The 24,331-nt window shown below is 38.6% G+C and overlaps 1 protein-coding gene across 3 annotated transcripts in view; it reads right to left on the bottom strand.

Moving 5' to 3' along the window:
- The window catches only part of LOC126412737 (sodium channel and clathrin linker 1-like), a 118,977-nt gene that overhangs the window by 60,016 nt on the left and 34,630 nt on the right, over positions 1-24,331 (bottom strand). For all 3 annotated transcript variants that reach the window (XM_050082468.1, XM_050082469.1, XM_050082470.1), the window contains exon 3: positions 12,665-12,829. In XM_050082468.1, the coding sequence (XP_049938425.1) occupies positions 12,665-12,829 (165 nt within the window). The remainder of the gene's footprint in view (positions 1-12,664; positions 12,830-24,331) is intronic.

The following is a 24,331-nucleotide window of genomic DNA, read 5'->3' as shown; positions in this document are numbered from 1 at the left end:
TTCCGGAGGTAAAATAGTCCCCCATTCAGATCTCTGGGTGGGGACTACTCAAGAGGATGCCGTTGTCAGGAGAAAGAAAACGGCATTCTACGGATAGGAGCATGGAATGTCAGATCCCTTAATCAGACAGGTAGGTTAGAAAATTTAAAAAGGGAAATGGATAGGTTAAAGTTAGATAGAGTGGGAATAAGTAAAGTTCAGTGGCAGGAGGAACAAGACTTCTGGTCAGGCGAATACGGGGTTATAAATACAAAATCAAATAGGGGTAATGCAGGAGTAAGTTCAATAATGAATAAAAAAATAGGAGTGCGTGTAAGCTACTACAAACAGCATAGTGAACGCATTATTGTGGCCAAGATAGACACGAAGCCCACACCCACTACAGTAGTACAAGTTTATATGCCAACTAGCTCTGTGGATGACGAAGAAATTGAAGCAACGTATGATACTGCGTGAAGAGTTTGACAGAGCACTGAAAGACCTGAGTCGAAACAAGGCCCCCGGAGTAGACAATATTCCATTGGAACTACTGACGGCCGTGGGAGAGCCAGTCCTGACAAAACTCTACCATCTGGTGAGCAAGATGTATGAAACAGGCGAAATACCCTCAGACTCCAAGAAGAATATAATAATTCCAATCCCAAAGAAAGCAGGTGTTGACAGATGTGAAAATTGCCGAACTATCAGCTTAATAAGTCACAGCTGCAAAATACTAACACGAATTCTTTACAGACGAATGGAAAAACTAGAAGAAGCCAACCTCGGGGAAGATCAGTTTGGATTCCGTAGAAATTCTGGAACACGTGAGGCAATACTGACCTTACGACTTATCTTAGAAGAAAGATTAAGGAAAGGCAAACCTACGTTTCTAGCATTTGTAGACTTAGAGAAAGCTTTTGACAATGTTGACTGGAATACTCTCTTTCACATTCTAAAGGTGGCAGGGGTAAAATACAGGGAGCGAAAGGCTATTTACAATTTGTACAGAAACCAGATGGCAGTTATAAGAGTCGAGGGACATGAAAGGGAAGCAGTGGTTGGGAAGGGAGTAAGACAGGGTTGTAGCCTCTCCCCGATGTTGTTCAATCTGTATATTGAGCAAGCAGTAAAGGAAACAAAAGAAAAATTCGGAGTAGGTATTAAAATTCATGGAGAAGAAATGAAAACTTTGAGGTTCGCCGATGACATTTTAATTCTGTCAGAGACAGCAAAGGACTTGGAAGAGCAGTTGAATGGAATGGACAGTGTCTTGAAAGGAGGATATAAGATGAACATCAACAAAAGCAAAACAAGGATAATGGAATGTAGTCTAATTAAGTCGGGTGATGCTGAGGGAATTAGATTAGGAAATGAGGCACTTAAAGTAGTAAAGGAGTTTTGCTATTTGGGGAGCAAAATAACTGATGATGGTCGAAGTAGAGAGGATATAAAATGTAGGCTGGCAATGGCAAGGAAAGCGTTTCTGAAGAAGAGAAATTTGTTAACATCCAGTATTGATTTAAGTGTCAGGAAGTCATTTCTGAAAGTATTCGTATGGAGTGTAGCCATGTATGGAAGTGAAACATGGACGATAAATAGTTTGGACAAGAAGAGAATAGAAGCTTTCGAAATGTGGTGCTACAGAAGAATGCTGAAGATTAGATGGGTAGATTACATAACTAATGAGGAAGTATTGAATAGGATTGAGGAGAAGAGAAGTTTGTGGCACAACTTGACCAGAAGAAGGGATCGGTTGGTAGGACATGTTCTGAGGCATCAAGGGATTACCAATTTAGTATTGGAGGGCAGCGTGGAGGGTAAAAATCGTAGAGGGAGACCAAGAGATGAATACACTAAGCAGATTCAGAAGGATGTAGGTTGCAGTAGGTACTGGGAGATGAAAAAGCTTGCACAGGATAGAGTAGCATGGAGAGCTGCATCAAACCAGTCTCAGGACTGAAGACCACAACAACAACAACATGATGAAACAAAAGAAATTATTCAGATAGTGAAGGGAGACGAAAATTTAATAGTCATGGGTGACTGGAATTCAGCGGTAGGAAAAGGGAGAGAAGGAAATGTATTAGGTGAATATGGATTGCTGGTAAGAAATGAAAGAGGAAGCCGCCTGGTAGAATTTTGCACAGAGCACAACTTTCTCATAGCTAACACTTGGTTCAAGGATCATAAAAGAAGGTTGTATACATGGAAGAAGCCTGGAGATACTGACATGTTTCAGATAGATTATATAATGGTAAGACAGAGATTTAGGAACCAGGTTTTAAATTGTAAGACATTTCTAGGGGCAGATATGGACTCTGACCACAATCTATTGGTTATGAACTGTAGATTAAAACTGAAGAAACTGCAAAAAGGTGGGAATTTAAGGAGATGCGAAATGGATAAACTGACTAAACCAAAGGTTGTACAGAGTTTCAGGGAGAGCATAAGGGAACAATTGACAGGGATGGGGGAAAGAAATACAGTAGAAGAAGAATGGGTAGCTTTGAGGGATGAAGTAGTGAAGGCAGCAGATGATCAAGTAGGTAAAAAGATGAGGGCTAGTAGAAATCCTTGGGTAACAGAAGAAATATTGAATGTAATTGATGAAAGGAGAAAATATAAAAATGCAGTAAATGAAGCAGGCAAAAAGGAATACAAACGTCTCAAAAATGAGATCGACAGGAAGTGCAAAATGGCTAAGCAGGCGTGGCTAGAGGACAAATGTAAGGATGTAGAGGCTTATCTCACTAGCGGTAAGATAGATACTGCCTACAGGAAAATTAAAGAGACCTTCGGAGAAAAGAGAACCACTTGTATGAATTTCAAGAGCTCAGATGGAAACCAAGTTCTAAGCAAAGAAGGGAAAGCAGAAAGGTGGAAGGAGTATATATAGGGTCTATACAAGGGCGATGTACTTGAGGACTATATTATGGAAATGGAAGAGGATGTAGATGAAGATGAAATGGGAGATATGATACTGCGTGAAGAGCTTGACAGAGCACTGAAAGATCTAAGTCGAAACAAGGCCCCAGGAGTAGACAATATTCCATTAGAACTACTCACGGCCTTGGGAGAGCCACTCCTGACAAAACTCTACCATCTGGTGAGCAAGATGTATGAGACAGGCAAAATACCCTCAGACTTCAAGAAGAATATAATAATTCCAATCCCAAAGAAAGCAGGTGTTGACAGATGTGAAAATTACCAAACTATCAATTTAAGAAGCCACAGCTGCAAAATACTAACACGAATTCTTTACAGATGAATGGAGAAACTGGTAGAAGCCAACCTCGGGGAAGATCAGTTTGGATTCCATAGAAATATTGGAACACGTGAGGCAATACTGACCCTATGACTTATCTTAGAAGAAAGATTAAGGAAAGGCAAACCTACGTTCTAGCATTTGCAGACTTAGAGAAAGTTTTTGACAATGTTGACTGGAGTACTCTCTTTCAAATTCTGAAGGTGCCAGGGGTAAAATACAGAGAGCGAAAGGCTATTTACAATTTGTACAGAAACCAGATGGCAGTTTTAAGAGTCGAGGGACATGAAAGGGAAGCAGTGGTTGGGAAGGGAGTGAGAAAGGGTTGTAACCTCTCCCCGATGTTATTGAATCTGTATATTGAGCACGCAGTGAAGGAAACAAAAGAAAATTTGGAGTAGGTATTAAAATCCATGGAGAAGAAATAAAAACTTTGAGGTTCGCCGATGACATTATAATTCTGTCAGAGACAGCAAAGGACTTGGAAGAGCAGTTGAATGGAATGGATAGTGTCTTGAAAGGAGGATATAAGATGAACATCAACAAAAGCAAAACGAGGATAATGGAATGTAGTCGAATTAAGTCGGGTGATACTGAGGGAATTAGATTAGGAAATGAGACACTTAAAGTAGTAAAGGTGTTTTGCTATCTGGGTAGCAAAATAACTGAAGATGGCCGAAGTAGAGAGGATATAAAATGTAAACTGCCAATGGCAAGGAAAGCGTTTCTGAAGAAGAGAAATTTGTTAACATCGAGTGTAGATTAAAGTGTCAGGAAGTCGTTTCTGAAAGTATATGTATGGAGTGGAGCCATGTATGGAAGTGAAACATGGATGATAAATAGTTCGGACAAGAAGAGAATAGAAACTTTCGAAATGTGGAGCTACAGAAGAATGCTGATGATTAGATGGGTAGATCACATAACTAATGAGGAGGTATTGAATAGAATTGGCGAGAAGAGGAGTTTGTGGCACAACTTGACTAGAAGAAGGGATCGGTTGGTAGGACACGTTCTGAGGCATCAAGAGATCACAAATTTAGCATTGGAGGGCAGCGTGGAGGGTAAAAATCGTAGAGGGAGACCAAGAGATGAATACACTAAGCAGATTCAGAGGGATGTAGGTTGCAGTAGGTACTGGGAGGTGAAGCAGCTTGCACAAGATGAGTAGCATGGAGAGCTGTATCAAACCAGTCTCAGGACTGAAGACCACAACAACAACAACAAGTAAAGGCAGAAAATAAAGTAAATGTCCAATGAAACAATCTTTGACAAACTACAAATTTAGCAGTAAGTTATGCTCTATATATTAAAAATTAAATATAATGGGATGATCACTTGATATTTAGAATGACAAACAAAAACCTTACTTAAAAAAAGAAAACGTTATAACACCATTTATGAGAAATAAGGAACATTTACCAAACTGGAACAATAATTTAGCCAAGTGAAGTCACACTGTGTGGTAGAGTTTTGAAGCCTGTTGAAATGAACCCAATGACTTACACTCCTTACCAAAAAACAACTAATAACTTCAACATGAAAACTAAAGGCAGTGAACTGCTTCTCTCTCTCTCTCTCTCTCTCTTTCTCACACACACACACACACACACACACACACACACACACACAACACACATATATGAGCACATGTTTCTGCAGATCCCAGTAGGAAGAAGAATTTTCCAAAGTCATGGAGTCAAAAGCAAATTAATTGTGTCGTAAGAAAAGTTCACTTGGAAAAAAATTTAAATTATGAAAAAGAATGGCTAGCCAGTAATGACCTTTAGGAGGAGATATCCTTAGTATATACTGCAGACAAACACACAGAAAAGTACAGGAAACTATCCTAGCAGTTTTCTATACAAAGGCTAATGGACCTATTTTATGACAATGATGGCTGCTTCAACAAACACATCACACAGGTCGACACGACAACACGTAATACCTAGCAAAAATATGATGCAGTAACTGGAACACAGTTCAGCAGGTTTCATGTGAGAAGGGGTTTCTACAACACGGTGCAGCTGCCCCAGTGCAATTTCCCTGCCACAGCTAAAGTCATCACCCAACTAGCAGCATACTGTCCACAGTGAAACACACATGAACCCAGCAACATTCAGTGCAGCGTTACCTAGTCATATGTCAAGAAGCTCTATATAGAGTGAGCAGACTTTTTTTCTACGCCGTGTCCTGCAAACGATCTTTAGCAACAGAGTAGAGTACTTTTATGTTTAGTAACTTGTATGCATATAGTATTTCTATTTCAAATCAATCAGTGACAGTTCCAAATTATTAATTGAAGATCAAGAAAAAATCGTAATGCTTGCAATAGAACAGTGCACCACAGTCATGGGAAAAACAATGAATAACACCAGCTCATCCGTTGGTAGTGATCTTCATTAGCAGTCTTTAGTGTTGACCCAATCTCTAACCAGGTGTTAACCCAATATGGCCCAGGACTCTGTCCAACACTCTAATGTGTCTGCACAAGACACAGAGTAGGACCCCAGCCAGATCATCATCTAGGACATCAACCAGACATCAACCAAACACTGTCCTAGGACACTGATTTGGACTATAGTGAGAACTTCATCATTCTACCAGAAGTGGCTCTTATTGTCCATTTAATGTCAGAACTGTGAACTAGTCATCTGTGTGTTACCAATAAAAATGTTCTTTCATTGTAACCTGTGGACCAACTTCATTACGTGCTGTCCTCGCCAACTCGTGAAGACCAAGACTTAAAGGTGGCAATGAAAAAAGGTCTTATACGTGTGACAATGAGGAATGGTCTTACATGTGTGACTTTTCTTTCACGGACACTTCTCTCATTGTCATGATCTCCAAGGCTTGTCCTGGATTAGAATGCTCACTCCTGCAACTTCCCCAGTTACAGGGTCTGCATTTGTAACATCTTACCCAAGGCATTGCTCACTTGACTCATCACTGTTTGATGACAAGTGCCCTACATGTTACAGACGGACAGACAGAACAGCACAGCTCCTCCATCTTGCACGGCACTGAGCTTCTTCGACAGAGTCTCAACTGTTCTGATGCCCTTCCCCAGTTCAGGACACAGTGCAACTGTCAGGACACAGTGCAGCTGCCGTCAATCCCAGGGCATTTCTCACTCGACTCACCACTGTTCGGTGATAAGTGCCCCACTTACTACAGACGGACAGACAGAACAGCACGGCTTCTCCACCCTGAATGGCACTTCCTGTGCACTACTGAGCTTCGTTGACAGAGTCTCAACTGTTCCGAAGCCCACCCCCAGCTCAGGACACGGTGCAGCTATTGTCAATCCTCCACAGCTGGACAATGCTTCAGATTCATGACCCACTGGCTCAAACTGTTTGTCAACGTCTCTAGGCTTCTCAATGTGCCTTTGCTGGCTGCCCCCAGCTCCTCTGTATTCAGTATCACTGCCTACATTGCTGTTTTCTTAGGTTTTGTTGCTCCCTATTGCTCTAGCACTTCCTCGGCCTCTGCTGCCTTCTCCAATTCTGGCAAATCCTTTGGCTTCACCACCCTCTCCAACAATCCTGTCTCTTCAGGCTCTGCCAATTCCTACACCCCAGAAGCCTCCCCCAAAGCAGCTCCAGCTCTGCAGGCCCTGCCAGCTCCTGCAAAACGGCCCCTGCCAATTTCAGCATCATTGGCACCTTCAGATCTGGTTCCATCAGCTCCACTGCCACCAGCTCTGGTGCCTCCTGCTCCAGTACCACCTGCTCCGGTGACTCCTACTCTTGTGCCTGCTGCCCCAGTGCCTTCTATTCTGGTGCCAGCTGCTCCGGTACCTGCTGCTCTGGTGCCTCCTACTCAGTTGCCTCCTGCTTCAGTGCCTTCTGGCGCCTCCATATCGTAGTGATGGGACGACTGACTGTTTTCAACAAATGACTGGCCAGCCAACTGCTTTTTTCTTCAGTCAACTTTTTCAGTTGAATGAAAGAACCAAATGAAACTGTTCTCTGTGGCAAAGTTGGCTATATGAATGTTTTCACTCACTCACTGGGTTTAAGTGGTTTCAGTCAACAACCGACTGAAACAAGTCTCCATTGGTTGTGGCCATTATATGAATGTTTTCACTCACTGACGGGTCTGAATGTTTTCATTCCATGCAAGACAACCGGCTGACATACGTCGCTGTTGACTGCGGCTCTCTGTCAACTGCAGCCATTGCAGAACATTTTTGCTCACTTGTCTAGTTTGTGTGGTTTCCTTAGATGTGAGACAACCAACTACGACAACCAACTGCCACAAGTATCTGTCACTTGCACCAGTTATATGAATATTTTCTCTCAGTCTCTGTTTGAGTGATTTCACTCCCATACTTTTTTACCCTTTACCATGAGGGCAACGGTCATTGGGACAGGCATGTGGCACAACCGCCACAGGCTCCTCCTACTAATGCCAGGGTCGAGGTTGCAGCCAGCATGAGGAGGTGGTGCAGTGACCGGCACGAGCGCAGCACTGCCGGGACCTACGTTAGTGGCAATTGGCCACCTCCTTCTGCCATCTGTTGCCCTGGCCATGGCTGCAACAGAATACTGACAGGAGCATGCAGGATGCTCAGAGGCTCCTTTTTATAATTAATGGATCATTGCACCTTTTCGGTAAAACAGCCTGCAAACAGTTGCAAAAATCTGGCTTGCATTCTTCGCATACCCCTAACAGAACTTCTGTGCTCATTCAAGTTTGTACTCCCAATAAAGCTTTATTAGTTACGTGTTGTTAATTTCACCTGGAAAAATGTAATTCACATCCATTTATATATCAATTTTATATTGCGAAAAGAAGAATTAGTCTTTCAGTACACAATTAAATGAGAACTTGTATGCTTATTTTAACTTTGACACGTCCACTGAGATGCCTTCATGTATACCTGGTGTGGGGCTACTCTCTGGGTGTATACATACCCCAGTTTATATCATATGCCACTGCTTTACTTCACCTGGTTTCACTCAGAAGAATAACTGGATAATTCAGTCAACTAAACAACTAAACAGTGGTTTCAGTTGAATGAACAAAAGAATATATGCTTTAACCAGCACAAAAACTAAAGACTGGTTTCATTTGAAAAGGAACAATGAATAACTCAGTCAGCACACAAAACACCACCAGATTGTGTCAGCTGTTTCCATTTGAAACTTGAAACTTCTTGGCAGATTAAAACTGTGCGCCAGACCGAGACTCGAACTCGGGACCTTTGCCTTTCCATTTGGTTGCTCCCATAGACTGGTTTCACTCAAAAGGATGAATGAATAATCCAACTGATATGTAGAGTTGATTATTTTTCAACAACCAACTGAATTGACTGTTTTTGTTTGATTGTTCCCAACAATACAATCTGGGTTGGCACTGCACTCCTACGCATGCCACCATGTTCCTATGTAACCTACTGCACTCCTACACATGCCACTGTGCTCCTACATGCGCCACCAAACTCCTACATGCAGCACTGCACTCCTACACACCCCACCATGCGAGTCCACTACCATACTGCAGCCTTTTGCACCTGTTGCTGCTTCTGCATTTGGAACTTGGCCCATAGTCTGCGTGGCATTGCTCCACTTCCTCGCCAGTCTGACACTAACTTTTCTGGATGGGTCTTCCATTTTCCATTTGTGAATCTCTGATGCAAATGTTTTCTTCTGTGCCTTCTTTGTGCACAGGTTTTCCTTTTCCTCCAGTGCCTTTCCTTCACATGTTCCAATCCATTTCCTCCTTCTGCATCATCGGTGCCACAGCCTCCAACGGCTTCTTCTCCCTAGCGCACTCACATTATGGATTACTACTTCCCCCTCCAAACTCACTGTGTGCTCATCCCGTTCTCCACTTTTTGGTGCCTCTATTGCCCTCAGCACCCCTTCTCCATCTCTCGTTCATCTCCTCCTCCCCCTCCCCCTCCCAGCCGTCTGTGACCGATGGCTTCGCAATCTCTTTTGAAGGGGAGAGGGTCTGTGATTTCTGGTCACTCACCTGGCAATGTACCACTACAGAACACACATGTGGCAGGTGGACTGCCGTACCTTCAGTGTCCTCTGCTGAAGCCAGATACATGCGGCAATCCGAACTATGGTCACACACATCCTGCTGTGTTCATACCAGACGACAACAGCAACATAAACGTCCCTCTGTGTATGTGTCAGACTCCAGCAGCCTCCCAACAGGCACCAGCATCGCCAGTGAGCAGTGTATGCAGCTGATTGCAGTGCTGCAGATGCAGCATTACTTTTCTCCTGTGTGCCACATGATATGCATCCTCATCTCATGAGACTCTCAAGTAAATCTTTGCACAGGAGTACATAAGTTGCTGCACAACCATTAGCCAGCACTTGCTTTCACTCCAGGTTTTTTTTTTTAGTCAAGTATGTGTTGCTAAACTTATGTCACCTGTGAAACTTGGGTTAACTTCTGATTTACCTAGCAAGTCTAAGAATGTTTATGCCCTCCTGTACGTATATATTAGTGAATAAGCTGCTGATACCAAAAGAACCCACAGTAGAACTCGACTTATTCAAATGACTCAGTACCAGACCTGATAAGGATAACCAAATATCCAGATAATTGAATAAATCATGAACTCAGGTAATTTCTTTTTAAAACAGCTAAATTTGTATAAACGTACTACTGTAATATTAATTTAATGACTGCAAAATAATGTTGTTTAGATTTTGTACAGTACAGTAGTTATGCAGTATTACTTCTTGAACATATCAGTGAGAGTCACTTACTTTGCTGTCTTCAGTCATTTCCATCCAGCCATGTCTCGCATCCACTTGATGGTGAGCAGCTGTATATTGTCAGACTCAGGCTGCTACCTCACCCAAGTTAGACACGCAAATGCTTCACCAGCTAAAGGTCGTGCATCTGGTTCAGCGACACTGTCACCCACCTGGCCATCAGTTTCTTCTCTCACAATCCGAATGATTTCATCATCAATGAGAATTTGGAATCCAGGTCCGAAGAATCACAACCAAGTAACTCACCTATATCCTCTGCACCACAATCTGAATGTCCAGGAATTTTTAAAAGGATCTTTCTTATTTTCTCAAGTGATTCTTCATCCTCTACCACTTCTGTTTCTTCCTCTTCCTTTTCATGCTTCTTCTTTTCACCTTTGTCTTTCTGTACCTCATCTTTGGTTGAAATGCCTTTCAATTTATTCCAAGCTCTTTTTAATGTGGTTGTCTTCATCATACTCCGTGTTTCTGCCACCATCTGAGAGCAGTCTTTTATATTTAATTGTTGGTGATGAGTCGCAACGCCACCTTCATTTACTTCTATTAAAAGCTTCCTCAACAGTTGTCTTTTGTAATATGGTAACTAACTGACCCATTGGCTGGAGAAAATTCGTTACATTTGGCAGTAGGTCTTTTGGTATTTTTTTTTACACCAGTTGCAAAAATTGAATCATACCATTTACGAAAAAAAGTAGGAATCACTCAGGCCTTTGGTTGATTCTTGTGAAAGATGGGAAATTTTTTGACATATTTGAAATCCTGTGTTTTTTTTCGATTTTCCTATCTACAGAAGGGGTATATTGTGATTTCCCATAGAATTAGCACAGTCTTTACTAACCTTATGCCCAGAAACAATAGTTTTCCTTTTAGAAGCTAAAGTTGTTTTAGGCAAGGCCTTCCAAGTAAAGCCTCACATCTTCGTTGAACGAAAATTCAGGGTCATAAGGATCTGCTTAAATTTTGAATTTCTCAATAAAATTTTCTGCTGCTTTTAAGTGTATGATAGTTTTTCACTATTAAACTCCAACTTACTAATACAGTGCCTTGCCTTGAAATTCTGTAGCCAGCTATTGCTCACTTTAAATTAACACAAACTGTTAATTTTCTCAGCTAAAAGATGGTTTTTGCAAACAAATGGCACTGAAAGAGGGTTTGCCAATGCTCGCTGCTGCAAATACCACTTGAACACAGCCTCATCAAGATCAAGCTTCCCCCCCCCCCCCCCTCCCCCTGCTGTTTTCATTGCTTTTGCTCGATGAAATCCCATCTTCATTCTCAAGGACAAACACAAAGTTTAAAACTGAGGATTTGTTTTTTATGTCTGAAACTGAAGATGTTCCCACATTAAACATCTCACCTAACTGCTTACCACTCATGCTTTTGCCTAATTGTTCAAGGACATTTACTTTGTCTGCCAACAATAAAACAATTCATTTCCTTCCAGAGGACATATGCTGGGCGGTAAAGTAAACCATGTCCACAAAGCAAAGCAAAAGACACAGAAGATGGAATATATAGGGACAAATCAGTCTATACATTAAGGACACGACACATACTGATATAGGTCACAATATGATGAGCGCCATACACACAACAGTGCTCACATTGTGTGTACAACAATTTGCACTGTATTCATTGTGCACTGGAAGATTTTTGTCTTTTAATATATTTGCTTCAGATTAATTTCAGAACAATAAATTAGTTTATAGTGTACTATATACTGTAATAAATATCAAAGAAAACCAACATTTTTAGTTGTACATTTTTTTCCCTCAAAGCAATCTGGATAATAGATGACCTGGATAGCTAGATTTTAGATAATTGGAGTTTGTGGCATGTAACTTTTAACTTATTCAAGATGTCACACAGTATCTGCTCTTTGATTCTCATCAATAGATCTGTTAATGTTTAGCAATGTTAAATGTCTGAAGAAATACAATTCTGAGATTCAACTCTGTTGAACAAAATCTAATATTATTGAAAATGTAATACAAATATTATAATAAAGATAGTAAAAAATCTTAATGTTGACTGATTTTTACACTGCAGCGATTCCAAAAATTCAGATTTAGTTTTCTCTGAATAAGATGCCTTTTGATAACAATCAATGATCCTCCAATCAAGATTAGAGAAATAAATATTACAGTATGGGATCAAATATGACTGCTCCTACAAAACTATAGATGCAGTACTTCTTCAACCAATAGTAATACTGCAGAAAGCTTTTGATAACATGGAAATATACTTCCACCAGAACTGTCGTGGTTTTAATTCATCAATCACTGCTACATGTGATATATTTCGGCAATACTATTATAATGCAATATATATCATTCCTAGCAGCTCTGCACTTTTTAGCCATTCTGGTCACTTACCTCAGTTACTATAAAATATATCCTATGAGACAGTACAATATCTGAGTACATAATTATATCTAAACCATTGGTTAAGAAATGTCAAGGAGCCATGGTAGTGAGCATTTGGGTGTCTGTACTGTTTTGTGTGTGAATTTTTGTACTTTCCACCATAAAAAGAGCTAGAGATCAAAAGCTAGTTAATACCGTGTTACATTGTCTATGCTGCACATGTTAGTGTTCTAAAGGCAAATGGTTGCCTTTTCTTTATTTTGTGTGTAATTAAGAGATGTACTGTAAATTAGTTAATTCAACTGTACCTGAAGTGCAGCCTGGAGCTGCTTCTCCAGATTTGACACAAGATCTGAATTCTTGTGGTCTCTGGAACATACTTTTGAATCCAGGTTCACTTTCAGCTTTTCAGACAGTACATCATTTTCATGAAGAACTTTCTTAAGTTCATTCTTCAACTGTGCATGTTCTCTCTGGAAAAGGTTAGATGTAGTATACGCAATGTAAGTGAGACAAAAGATACAAATATGGGACACAATAAACATGTGACAAAGACAGAAATGTTTTGCTCACACAAAACTTGTTCCCTTTCAGTCAGACAGAAAAGGTTTCTTCTGCAACTTCTGAAAGAGGAGCAGGGCTAAAAACCACAATTCGTTCCATCATTAGCTGAAAGAGATGGATGAAGAACAGAAAACTAAACAGGGGAAAAAAAAACCAAAAAGCTAGGAAAAGGAAAACACAGACTAAGATCTATGACAAACAAGTGCTAAAGAAAAGGTATTCATAATATGCTGTGTGACAGGAGAGACATGCCATACAGAGAAAGAGAAATGAGATTCTGAACGTGAACAATCACAATATATATAGCTTATCTTCAAAAAAGGTGGTAAACGTATACCAAAAATATGTTTCCATTAGTATCTACATACTTTTATCAATATGCAAGGGCAGACTCAACACTGAATCAGCACTAACCAAAGCATCAGTTAGTCCTAATGGATGGTGGGCTATACAAAGCACAACCTACACCTCAGTATGCCTAAAATACTTATTAAAGGAAAAGCTACCCCCTCTTTACAATAAATAAATAAATAAAAGAGCGAGAAAGCTGTTCTTTTGTTCAGCTATGATGTGTAAGTATCGACATACTTACACATCATAGCTGAACAAAAGATGCACTGTTTCCGAATGTAACTGATATACCAGTGTTTTAGATTTGTAGGTTTTTTTTATTTTATTTTATTTTTTTCTTTTTTTTTGAGAACTCAAGAAATATAAATAACTTCATACTCCAGAACAAGTCTCTGCTACTTTGAACAAACCACTAACAAACTGAAGGAACCTATCTCATTTTGCTACAGTTAAGTTAACATGCACGTTTCATTTCACATGTTCCTCACAGTAACTCCAAAATATCTGTAAAGTACGATTTATTCCACAAGAGGTTCATAATACCTGAACAGTGTTCATGAAATAATTTTGTCACAATTTTTATACATTTAAAGCCACATCCAGCACTTACACTAGGATAAAAACTCTTCAGTGTCAAAATGAATATTCACCAAACTTTCTTCTGATCACTTTGTCTCAGTCAATTATTAAAAATTTTGGATAACAATTAACATTTTTTTCCTGCCCATTTATAAAGACAGTAACAGAAATAATCAAAAATATGTCATCACTGTTCTCCCGGTGTATACAGACTTACTTTAGTACCCACTTCAACATGCTTACAGTAACATTCTTGAAAACTTCTACATCCAAGAATGGATCCAAACTTCAGGAATGTGCAGAATACTGTAACAGCAACAGCTAAAGATTTGCCATTTGTAGGTCCAACAATGTCTGCTTATCGAACAGAAAAGATCAGTGTTACACCAAGTTCACATAATTACAAACACTAAACTATGTGGAAATGTGCAAATAAGTGCCAGTACATCTTGATGCCAGAGATACAATACCAACACGCAAGTAAACTGAATAGGGCGGAATGATCAGTTATTGTAAAATCTGTTTCTTCGAGCAGTACCCCATAGCTCGTACAGAATATGCTGCAAAGACAGCGGTGTGTGTGTGTGTGTGTGTGTGTGTGTGTGTGTGTGTGTGTGTGTGTGTGTGTTTGTGTGTGTGTGTGTCTGCACAACTGTAAAAATCCATACATCCTTGTACACCGTGTTGGCTTGATACTCAAAACTGTCTCCAGTGACAGGTCACCAGAACACACATGGATAACAAATTCATAAATTTTGAAGAGTGAATGAATGATATATTTTCAGCCGTGGAAAAAAAATGTCCACTTTTACATCACAGATAAATGGGAGAATGGATCATTTAGAACAAAAGTTAGATATGGGTTTCAATCAAGTAGAAGAGATAGATGAACAGTTCGAGATACCAGTAAACTAGACAGCAAATTGATCTGTGTGTATGCTACGAAGGCACACAAGATGATTTACTTAAGAGGACAGAAAGGTTTGAGAAGGAACTTTTACAAGCAAAAATTAATTTACACAACGTAACAACTAGATATGTAGATACAATTACACGATTAATGATTTAGAACACAGAATACAGAAGCTAGAATGTAAAAGGAAGCTTGTGATTAGCTGTATGTATATTTAACGCAAGGATATTATAAAAACCTTGGCAGATACAGCTTTTAATTCATTACTGATGGGAATTCAAATGATTCCAGCCAACTCAAAAGAAACCAACAGTAGCACACATATAGATAACAAATAATGTCACACTGAATTCTGAATTTGTACATCACAAAGAAAGAAAGAACCAAAATGCTGATTTAATTAAAGATAAGTCACCATATTATAAATAAAATTATTTTTCCACTGTGCTGAGTACGGCATTAAACCATAAATTTCTAAAGTTTCCCCAATCTGGTGATACAAGCCTAAGATTTTCTTGAAAACTGTCACAGGGAAATAACCAAATATGTGGAGTGAGCATAATAAGATATGTTTTGTCTTCAGTCATTTAATAGGAAATGCGCACAATGAAGCATGCTTAAATTACAGGAATTTAGAACTTACAGCAACTCAAAGTGCAAATTTGAAATATTGGAGTGACAGAGCTCAGATGAAATTACTTCTGGAATTATTAGGGTCCAAACCACATGAGTAGCCTAGATGCAAAATCCGTTAACTGCATGACACACGTAACTGATATAATCGCGAAAAACTCTTCCTATTCAAACTATTAAATTTAAAGACTTCATTCTTTTCTAAAAATAAGTAAAAATAATTAATTGCACAGAATTAATGGCTGAAATCTGTGATTATGTTTTATGATTTAAAATCTTAAGTTAAATACTGACTTAGCAGTTCTTTATTTATTTATTTATTTATTTATCATCATCCCAATGATCACATTTGTGATATAGGATTCGTCAGGGTACATTTTAACAACTATATAATATCTTTACAAAATTTGTATCTGTGCTGAATTCATATTAATTTATCTTATGTTTAATACAATATACAACTAATAAGTGTTTTTATAACATAATTTATTATGCACTGATGTAATTTCATTTGTCACATTAACTTAAACATATATTTTATACAGTTGCGCAGAGATATTCGCTTATGCTGTAATAGCATTTGTCAAGCATGTGGTTCTTTAGAACAGTTTTAAATTTATCCTCATTTTCCAGCTCTTTGATATGTTTTGGTAGTGCATTAAAAAGTTTGATGCCTTGATTACATACATGTTTCTGGCTTCGGGTCCTTGTTACAGCTTGTATGTGGAGATCTTTACATTGCCGTGTATCGTGATTATGGAAGTCTGTATTGGCTTTCATTTTGTCCTGATTTCTTTTGATTACCAACAGACATTTCAGAATGTATAATGATGGAATTGTTAAAATTTTCAGTGCTTTAAAAAGGGGCCTACAATGTGTTTGAGGTGGGCTGTGGGTCATTATCCGAATAGCACGTTTTTGTAATTTGAAAATCTCGTTTAGACGACAATTTGTTTTTCCCCAGAATACTATCCCATAGGATGCAATGGATTGAAAATAGCCAAAATATACTAATCTGGTACAGTCATTACTACAAACTCTTGAAATTATTCTAAGCACAAAACATGCTGAATTTAGTTTTAGTGCTAAGTTCACCACATGGTCCTTCCAATTAATCTTCTCATCAATGTGCATACCCAGGAATTTTGCACACTGTACTCTTTCAAGTTGTTTGCCCTCCATGGTGGGATTCAGGTCGTCCCGTTCACTTATTTTTCCATATTGCACATAATTAGTTTTTTTTGTATTCAGTGTTAGCTTGTTAGCACTAAACCATTTTTGTATATCTTGTAGGACATGGTTCACAGTACTGTGCAATGACTGCTTCGTATCACTAACTATTAAACTAAGATGATGTGACTTACCAAATGAAAGTGCTGGCAGGTCGACAGACACACAAACAAACACAAACATACACACAAAATTCAAGCTTTCGCAACAAACTGTTGCCTCATCAGGAAAGAGGGAAGGAGAGGGAAAGATGAAAGGATGTGGGTTTTAAGGGAGAGGGTAAGGAGTCATTCCAATCCCGGGAGCGGAAAGACTTACCTTAGGGGGAAAAAAGGACGGGTATACACTCGCACACACACACATATCCATCCACACATATACAGACACAAGCAGACATATTTGAAGACCCTTTCATTTGGTAAGTCACATCATCTTTGTTTTTAAATATATTTTTCCTGCGTGGAATGTTTCCCTCTATTATAATCATAACTATTAAACTAGTATCATCAGCAAATAACATGATTCTGGCTTTTCTCTCTGACACCTGATATCATTAATGTAAATGAGGAACAGCAAGGGGCCTAATACACTTCCTTGGGGTACTCCTACTGTGACCTCCCTTGGATCTGATCTTAGTTTAATTTTTTGATTAATATTTGGTGCTGTAATTTCAACCACCTGCATCCTCTTTTCCAGATAAGACTCAAACCACTTTTTTACCAGTCCTCTGATACCTATAGCTTCAAGCTTTTTCAAAAGTATGCTGTGGTCAACAGTGTCAAAGGCTTTTGACAAATCTAGATTTATCCCAACTACACTATTTCCCTCTTCCAATTTAGTGATTATTTCTTTTGTGTATTCTAGTACAGCTGTTTCGGTGCTTCTCCCAGCTTGAAATCCATGCTGATTACCGTTTATCAGGTTGTGCATATTAAGATAAAGTGTGACTCTATATTTCATTAGTATCTCTAAAACTTTAGAGAAAGTTGAGAGGAGTGAGACAGGTCTGTAGTTTTCTATTTTAAGTTTATCACCCTTTTTTAACAGGGGAATGACTTTAGAAATTTTCAGTTTTTGTGGAAACACGCCCTCAGCCATTGACAAGTTTGCTATGTGTGCCAATGGTTTCACTATCTGATTAGCTGTTTTCTTTACTAATATTATTGGCACCTCATCTACTCCAGCTGACATCTTGGACTTCAGACTTTTAATCACTTTTAAAACTTCCTTTTCGTTTGTTGGAACTGCCATCATACTGCTGGCTGCCTTGGGTGCTTCAATCTTAATCTGCTCCCCAAGATTCCTGCTTAATGTCTGGGGTACATTTAAAAAGTAATTATTTATATAATTAGGCATGGCATATTTATCTACCATTTTATTCTCCTCATCTTTTAGAATAATTTCCTTGTCTTTGGTAGGTACCCCGGTTTCTTTTCTCACAATTTCCCATGCTATTTTAATTTTATTTCTGGACTGTTTTATTTCCATATTATTACTTAATAACTTTGCATTTGCAATTACTCTGCGGTATATTTTCCTATACCTCTTTACATATTCTATAAAATCAATATTTGTACACTCCCTCAACTCTGAATTCAGTTTTTTCATGTTTTCACATGATTCCTTAATTCCAAGAGTCATCCATGAACTTGGTTTTACGTATCCAGTAGACTTGATTCTGGTCAGTTTCTTTGGAAAACACATCTCAAAGTTCATCATATAAATCGATGCAAATACACTATATGCCTCATCTGTACTTGACTATTTCATAACATCTAACCAATTTTCATTTTCTAAGATACTTATGAACTGATTACAGCTGTCCACAGAGAAGTTTCTTTTGTAAATATTGTTTACACCTTTATCTTCCTTCGACCTTAAAGGGATTTCAATGGTGAGAGCATTGTGGTCAGACAATCCTAAATCTATGTTTGTTACCTCTATGTCAGCACCTCTTGCATCCGATTTATGCAGTTTGGAGATTTAGCAAACATATTGAACCAATTACAAAATAAACATTCATTTGCAAAATCCGCTATTTGGTGATATGTTAGATGCTAGGAAGGACAGAAAAGTGAATTCACTTATTGTGAATATATACAGAATACGTTTTATTTCAAAGAGAAGCCTGAAAATTCTACAAAACTGGCATATAAAAATGTGAAGGTAACATTATTTTACTACGAAAAACTCACTTACTTAATCTCAAAAAGAGAACAAAGATGAAAGTTCAACACAAGACTTTTTTTTAAAACAAAATATACCATTGCATTTTTTTACATCACAAGACATTGTAGAAAGACAAAAAATTCTAGAAAATGAAATTAGTTGAAAATTGCTTTTAAGTGACATAAACCTCATGTTGCCATGTATGGAAGTGAAACATGGACGATAAATAGTTTGGACAAGAAGAGAATAGAAGCTTTCGAAATGTGGTGCTACAGAAGAATGCCGAAGATTAGATGGGTAGATCACGTAACTAATGAGGAAGTATTGAATAGGATTGGGGAGAAGAGAAGTTTGTGGCACAACTTGACCAGAAGAAGGGATCGGTTGGTAGGACATGTTCTGAGGCATCAAGGGATCACCAATTTAGTATTGGAGGGCAGCGTGGAGGGTAAAAATCGTAGAGGGAGACCAAGAGATGAATACACTAAGCAGATTCAGAAGGATGTAGGTTGCAGTAGGTACTGGGAGATGAAAAAGCTTGCACAGGATAGAGTAGCATGGAGAGCTGCATCAAACCAGTCTCAGGACTGAAGACCACAACAACAACAACAACAAACCTCAACACTGCCCATCAACTCAAAATTGATTCCAGCAACGGTAGGAGCGACTCTAGGAGTGCCTTCCTGCTCATCTAACACCTCTGTGTAGAATCTGATTTTGTCATTGGTCGCCCAATCTTCACCAAAGTGCAGCACCAAAAACTTTCTGATGTCTCCCAGTTTGGCTTCTGAAAGTTCTATACCACTTGCGATTGGTGTTGGATCATTTCCTGGATGCTCTTCCCCTCTTCAGCTTCAAAGTTGTAAAAGGGCTCTCCGCGAACTAGACAGATCTTGTTTTTTGCTTTTTGTAAACACGATTTGTTTGGCTTTTTGAATCTGGAAATCCCAGTTACCTGTACTTTCACTAATCCTTCCACATATGTCATAACAATAAGTGTCATCACAGTTTTTATTGCGTAACATTGCTTTAATAATACTTTTCAAGTTATTGCCTTTCTGTTTTAAAATAATTTCTTTTCCACTGATCAAAACGCCCCTTCCGTTTCTAGGAGGGAACGTCACCCTTGGTCTTGTTTTAGCCATTTGCAATTTAAATGTTGGGTTCGACTTCTTGCAGAATTCCTACTATTTCAATTACTCCAACTTTGTTTGTACCATCTTCTTCATTTAAACCGTCCACAAAATCACTTATTTTCTTCAAAACGCTCACACAAATATGTCAACAAACATTCTAGCGATCAGCTGAACTGTGCTTGTGTATATTTCGACAATGCATTGGCAGCGAGAGCTTCATTGTTGTGTACATGATCGCTGCAGTGCAACCAACCTAACTCTGAGTAAGAAAAATATCCCTACAATATCCCTTCTAAATTGAAAAGTAGCTTTGAATTTCTAGATTGGTAAGTCTGCCGTTAGTTGGGAGGCTTTGCATCTGGACATGGTACGGTGACTGCAATTCCTGTTGAACTTGGCGGGTTTTGCAAATGTTGGACATTTAGCGGGCTTTGCATCCAAGTGTGCTGTTAACAGCTTTTGTAATTGAACACGATTTTCTGCAGCCAATTTCAACGATTCATAATGAGTTTTGCACCCTGAAACCTATTCCATAGTGTAGGCACTGAAAAAATCTATACAGTAGTGTGTTCAACTCAAAATTGACAAAAAAATGCATTTAATAGCTTTGCATCTGGGCTACTCACAAAATAGTGGCAATTGGAAAGGCTAATGAGACATTGTGTAGCACCACTTCAATAAAGCTAAGTATCTAGCTGATCCAATCAGATAAAAACATTTGCTGGAAGTAATTATAGGACAACTACCTTGGCGAGTAAGGGATAAACTCTTGGGCGGAGGTTGGGGAAAGGTGAATCCTCTTTTAGACTGCTTTGAACAATTAGACATTGCAGACACTCAATTGGAGTGGCGGCATTCTGATGGGAACATACCCCAGTCTGAGAAAAACTGGAATAATAATAACACTCAAAGACCAAGAAACGTTAGAGCTGAAAATAATTAACAGAGGAATACACAGCATAGACAGCATTGGACAGGTAATCTCGATAACAATAACAACATCAATAATCATAGGAAATTCCGACCTACAGAATCCAGAAGTACTAATCCAAAGAGACATATACACTTAAAATTGAATAGAACTGTAGGCACCATTCTGGTGACTAACATTGTGGATTCTGGTAGTGAAATCTGTGGTACAGATCAATACTTCTTGGAACAGCACAACATGTTCTACAAGTTCCGCAGACTACCTGTAAACAGGGTAAAAATAGCAAGAATTGCAGGAGCAGCAGGTAGGCAAATTTATACCGAATTATTAGTAAAATTTAGTCCACAAAGATATGCCTTTGAATACCCCATTTTTTTAGTACCAGGTTTAACTGTACTGGTAATTATAGGAGTAAATTAGTTATCAGAACATAGGATTATATTGGATTGTAAGAGGGCGTACTGATATTTCCTTATGAGATAAATAAGACAAGTGTGACATTATATTTAGATACAACTGTTCTGAGTAACGATAAAATATCATACACTGCTGAAACAGTTATGCAGAACAGTATAGAGAATTTTATATATAATTATAATATGAAAGTTAAGGAGATCCTAGAAACGGAAGGGGTGTTTTGATCAGTGGAAAAGAAATTATTTTAAAACAGAAAGGCAATAACTTGAAAAGTATTATTAAAGCAATGTTACGCAATAAAAACTGTGATGACACTTATTGTTATGACATATGTGGAAGGATTAGTGAAAGTATAGTTAACAAAGCTCCGGGAATGTCATTACATGAGAAGTCAGACCTAATGTTACTGTGGATTAAACACATAGATATTTTTTCTTTAAAACATGGGATGATTAAAGAAATTGAGGGTATACTGAAGGTAAAGCCACACAAACCGCTTTTTGTAAAACCTTATACCATAGCAATAGCAGCAAAAGATGTAGTAAAAGAAGAAATTAGTAGAATAGTCTCACAGGATGTAATAGGATCATCAACTAGTTATTATAACAAGCCATTGGTAGTTGTAAGAAAATATGATGGATCGGTATGGTTTTATCAGATGCCAGAACAATGAACAAAATCATAGAACCAGAATGGGATTGGTCTCCAGTCATTGAAGATTTACTGCTGAAATTTACAGAAATGAAATATATAAGCACAATGGACCTTACTTCAGAGTACTGGCAGGTTTAGTTACATGCAGAGTCCAGGAAGTATAAAGCATTTGTTTTTGAAGGTAGATCTGCAATTATTAGACTTTTGGACAAAACCACAGGCAAGAAACTATGTAAAAAGGCGTTATTTTATATGGAAGACAGTGTAGTCACTTTGAAAACTTGGAATGAACACCTTTAAACATTAGACCAACTTTTGACAATATTATATTCACAAGGAATAACTATTAAGCTTTCATTATTGCAATTTGGTTGTAGATAAGCATATGTACAGAACTATCTAATAAAAACAATTAAAATCATAACTTGGAATGCTGGGTTATAACAGGAAGTTTCTAACACAAGAGGTTTTGAATGCACATCATTTATAAGCGTTTCTAAAGCAGAACACACCTTGGCAGCAGCTGCTAGATTGTATGTTGGAGTTTAATAATAGGAAAATAGTTTAGCGGAGTCACCATTGCTAGTACATTCAAACTTTAAACCACCTTCTCATCTGGCTACCGATGCATCAGAGTATGACACTGGATCCATCTGCATTGTGAAATACCTACTCAAATGGAACGAAACACTGCCCAATTACATTTGCTAGTACATTGTTAACATATCTTGAGAGGAATTGTGAAGTTACAAAGAAGGAGACACTAGCAGTGGTTTGGTCACTTAAGAATTTCAGATACTTATTAGCAGGACATGAAACAATCGTGCACAGTGAACACAGTGCATTAGCATTCTACTTAAAAGTAAGCTTTTGCATAGTTGGTTAACACACTGGGCAGTATTCATTAAACAGTTTAACTTTCTTGGTTTATTTTCACTTTTAGAATCACTACTACTGAATTGCACTGTGTATAGGCATGTGCACATGTGCCCACACACACACACACACACAGGTTGATTCAGCAGTAATGTCACATAATTTGTGAGGTGGTTCTACATGTGAAAATAAACCAAAAACTCCTATGAACTCATATAAATATAAAGAGAGACAGAGAGATGGACAGTCCACTCCTGAATTGATTCAAAGAGCCAAATCCTTCTCTGGAGGGGGTGATAGATGATTCAGAAAAAATAAATGGTAGCTCATCTAATTTCAGAATGCATCTCTGATCACTATAATGGACAAAATGAAAATGCTGCAATGCTGCCCTTTGCTACATCCTTAGGAAAATGTTTCCCAAGCTAAAAAAATGTATTATAGACCAAATGCACATGTGAATTTGCATACCTTGTTAGTATGTGAAGCTTTTCTCATCCACGAAAACAACCGGAAACACAGAAAGCTCCGTTTATTTTTTTTATTTTTCAATTTATTGGCTGTAAGGACGTGTCCATTCTGTCATCTCAATAGTAATGTCAATTATGACACTATGAAAGTAAGCACAATACAATACCCAGTTCCCAAGTGGAAAAAATAAAAAAGTTTTGACCTAGCCGAGAATCGAACCTGGGTCTCTTCACTTGGTAATCCGCCACCCTGACTGAGCAGCTACCATAGCCTAATGACTGACTGCTTCTTTAGAATGGTATACTGAGATAGAAAACTCTTTCCACATCATGTTTCCATGCTTCATTCAAAAAGATAACCTCAAATTTCAGAAGCTCAATAAGCATTTACATACTTTCGAGAGATATGTTACTTCTTATCTTTTGACTTAGCATCGCATTCGGAATGTGTTTTCAGTGATTATATAAGATGTGGTCTCCAGCCACCATGCGGTATGAGCATATCACAAGGCAACCCAGGCATCACTCCCCTCCCAATAGCTCGGATCTCTCAACACTCTCACCAATCGGACCGTAAGCTGTCCACTAGCTCACAGCATCCCACCACTCTCAGAGACTGGATCATAAGGTAGCTCAATGCCTCTCTTCTCCCCACCATTCTCAGGGATTGGATCACAAGGTAGTTCACTTGCTCAATTCTCCCCACAACTCTTATAGATCGGATTGCAAGGTAGCTTACTGCTCCCCACCACTCTCACATGCAGATGAGATCACACGGAGCAGATCAAATGGTGACTTGAGATGTCACTTTGTTCTCTGCACTCTTGGCACGGGGATACAGCTTGCAACTCGCCTTCCTGACTGAACATCTCTCCATCCGAGTTAAGCTTTTTATAAAAATAATTGTATGTGTAACACATACTTATTTTAACGTATATGCTAGTCCATGTACACCAATTGCCTCAGGAAGAATGGTCATTATTCAGGGATATGACAGGAACAATCATTTGAAGAAAAAGCTAAATATGCACATATGCTCTATTCCAAAGTTT

The sequence above is a fragment of the Schistocerca serialis genome, chromosome 7 (genome assembly GCF_023864345.2).
Source record: "Schistocerca serialis cubense isolate TAMUIC-IGC-003099 chromosome 7, iqSchSeri2.2, whole genome shotgun sequence".
In the NCBI taxonomy this organism is placed as follows: Eukaryota; Metazoa; Arthropoda; class Insecta; order Orthoptera; family Acrididae; genus Schistocerca; species Schistocerca serialis.
Note: the sequence above shows the minus strand (reverse complement) of the source record. Positions and strands in the feature narration are given on the sequence as shown.